The sequence below is a fragment of the Aegilops tauschii genome, chromosome 4 (assembly GCF_002575655.3).
Source record: "Aegilops tauschii subsp. strangulata cultivar AL8/78 chromosome 4, Aet v6.0, whole genome shotgun sequence".
NCBI classification, from domain to species: Eukaryota; Viridiplantae; Streptophyta; class Magnoliopsida; order Poales; family Poaceae; genus Aegilops; species Aegilops tauschii.
In genome coordinates, this window is record NC_053038.3 from 396,042,314 (window position 1) to 396,045,719 (window position 3,406).

The following is a 3,406-nucleotide window of genomic DNA, read 5'->3' on the forward strand; positions in this document are numbered from 1 at the left end:
ACCTGGAAAAAACCATTTAAAAAGCCTAAAACACGTGCGAAAAATAAAAAAACAAATCTGAAAGAAGCGTCCAGAACGCGACACGTGGCGAATGGCTGAAAGCGCGTCAAGTGACGCTGATCCTTGCGAGGCTTTCAAAGAAGCGCTCATTAACTAGTTGATCCCGCCGAAAAGGCTCTCGGCCTAAGTAATGGAACAATCACAAGGCCCAGAAAGCGACCGGATCGAATCGCTTGCCGACGAAGCAAATCGCCGAGGCGAAGCAAGGAAGGAGACCGACGCGACTTTTATCCACCTGTCCATCCGCCCCGTAGAGACCAGGCACCAGAGACACGCACTCATTTCCCAGGACTACACAGATCGGAGAAACCGAGGCCCCCCTTCCAGCCGCGCGAGCAGCTTCTTCCGCTTCGATCGATCCAGCAAGAGAGGGGTTCCGATGGGGCTGCAGTGGATGCTCCTGACGTGCGTGGTGGGGGCGGAGGCGGCGGTGGCCGCGCTGCTCACGCTCCCGGCGCCGCGGGCCGTGCGGGCACAGATCGTCGGGCTCACCTCCATGCTTCTGCAGCCCATGGCCGCGGTGCTCCCCTTCGCCGCCTTCCAGCTACTTGGTGCGTGCGTGCGGGGCCTCGGCCTTGCAGCGGAAACTGACGCGTGCGAAGCTTCTCCTCGGTTCAGTCTCTGACGATTGATTTGCGTTTTTTCCCCCTCTGATGTGTAGATATCTACTGGAAGAACGAGCACAGGCTGATTTGCACGGGAGAGATGTGCACCTCCGAGGAGCGTGTCCGCTTCGAGAAATCCGTGAGTGAATTGAGACCTTACGTGCTCGAATTTGTCGGTATATTTCTAGGGGTTTCTACCGTTTGGTTCAGTAAGTACAGTTCCTATGGGGGGGAATCGGTAACTGTTGCTGTAGAGTGGTAGAGTACACGTCTTCGGTCTGGAAGGGGACGAAAAAGCACCAGTTGCCATCTGCCATCTGCCTTGACTTATAGCTGGATTGTGAATTGTAGCTAGACTGGGCACATGATGTGGTTTGAAAGCCAGATCGTAGCTGTTTCCACGGAGGTTTAGTGGTGATCTGGTCTTCAATTTGATATGATGTATCACCACCACTTCATTTTGACATTTTTTTCCTATTTTAAAGGCTTTATATAATATGACATGGAGATTCTGTTGTTACTAAAATGTCCTGAACTTAGAGGTCATTACTATAGAATTTTGCAATTGAAAAGAGAAAATGGATGTGTTCTGATCTTATCATCTTAACACATCACCTATTTGCATTCTAGTTTGAAGTAGCTGGGTGTGGGTGAAGATAAGAGGGTGACGATCTGACCTGGTAAATTAGTGGAAGCTTCAGCTACCATTTGCCAATGTGGGTTTCAGTTCTATATATTGTTCCTACCATGTTTGTACCAAATCGAAGATATCCATTTGCAGCTGGATTGTGCAAAATCAGCAGAGCATGCTCTTGTTATTTTTGTCCGCTCACTCGGAAACTGGCAATCCTTTAGCTATTCTGTTATATTGAGGTTCGAGGAATTTCAATCTCTTATGTCAAGAAAAATTATAGACACCCTTCTTAATTTGCCGGTTGGTTAGATACTAATTGCACGTACAAACTCGACACATAGCTGACTTAGAACTTGCATCCTACCTTCTTATTATAGTATTTTCTTAAATCCTTCATCTCTGCAGCATGTGTATAATCAATTTGTCCACATAGTTTATTATTTTCACTTGTGGCATAGATTTGCTATCATATTCAAGAATGAAAAGCGTCAATTATTTTTCTTTATGGGTATCTTTTTCTTCCTTGATAGAAGAGTGTAATTAAGCTGACCCATCAGCCAACTGTACAGTTTTCAGCCGTTTACACAAAGAAAATTGTGCTCTATTGTTGCTTTATTTCCCCCGTTTCACTTTTAGTTGTTTCTTGTGCAGATTTTCAAGTCCCAGAGGAATGTCATCCTTTGTGTTTCAGTATTTATCCTTTATTGGTAAGTAAACTTCTCTGCAGGGTCTGATTAAATAATGTCTATGAAGATTTTGTATTCAATCCTTTATTTGATGTTTTACTTCGGGATAGGTCCATCTATCGCATTTGCAAGTTCAACAAGGACATTAAGGCACTGGAGGAGGTTGAGAAGCGCATCAAGGAAGAGTAGAATCATCCTAGTTTGTGGTGAGTTATTGAACACGACTCAACGCATTATAAGTTGACTTAGACAATGCGTTTACAAGGACATGTGGTTGATTAGCTCAATGCTAATTCAAGAATAGATTTACTTGTGCACTTGAATCATAAGATTTTTCTTGTTTGTGTGCGTTGATGTGCTTAAAGGAGTAGACATCGCTAAATAATGTTGGAGCGTGCTACACTGGAACTTAGATAATATTCGGCAAATTCCTGCATTGCAACTCACTAACTCTGTGAAGTTAAGGCAACTTGGACACTTTTGATTCAACCATATTAGGGTTGTTACTCGATGAACTGTGCCCTGGTCTGATTGATTTTGCTAAGGTATTACAAACATCTGGACATGGCTCGACTAATGATGCCTGCCTAAATATGTTGATACACAATCCACTGTGTGCTTAGATTTTTTCAGTGTTTTTTTCTCTAATGTTTGCTTCATTGATACTAGTTAGTGCTCATGGATCGATTATAGTAAAGCTTGAGAGCACGCCATTCATGATCGGACATGTGAACATATGATACATTCATACATATGCCTTTTCCAATTGGTGATGGAATTTCTGAACTGTGCTTTTTCTCCCGCAAGCTGATGAATTCCAATGTGCCCATGGCAAAAATGGTCCATTAGTTTGTTAGCTAGATAAATTGATTACAACGCTAGAAGCTTCCCTAACCTGCGCTAGTTTCATGGTGGCAGAAGTTGCGGCCAGGTGTTTAAATGGCTTTCTAATTATTCAGGAACAGACAAACAACAATCTGACTTCCAGACTAGATGTAGATGTCGATATTGTATATTATACTTCGATAGAGAACCAAAGCTGATGTGAACAGATTCGTAATAGTGTGCTTATTTTACACTTCAAGATTGGTGTGTCATTACTCATTTGTTCTACTTTCATCGCATTTCCGTGCCTGTAAGTTTCTAATCAGAGAGAAATTTGAGATTCATCTTTAACTAGTCCTTCACTGATGCAGATGGATTTTGTGGTATTCCCGGCCTTCAGCAAATGTATCCAGACTTTAGGATATCCAATGTATATTTGGTTTTCCTTTGAGCAAGTAGAATGTAACCTGTTTCGACGCTTCACATCCTCCTTTCTTGGACCGGCTGTTCTATATGTAACTTGTGGCGGTGGCTACTACGAAGACATCTAAACGTTTCCATATTAGTCATCCTTGAAGTTTGAACACCTGCTAGAA

At 43.1% G+C, this 3,406-nt stretch overlaps 1 protein-coding gene across 1 annotated transcript; it reads left to right on the forward strand.

Moving 5' to 3' along the window:
- The first annotated feature begins 222 nt into the window (after positions 1–222).
- LOC109775081 (uncharacterized) lies at positions 223–3,406 on the forward strand. The gene is made up of 5 exons (XM_020333840.4): positions 223–611; positions 722–804; positions 1,951–2,006; positions 2,096–2,191; positions 3,182–3,406. Exons 1-4 carry the CDS (start codon positions 440–442, stop codon positions 2,172–2,174), a joined length of 390 nt encoding a protein of 129 aa, XP_020189429.1. The 5' UTR covers positions 223–439; the 3' UTR covers positions 2,175–2,191; positions 3,182–3,406.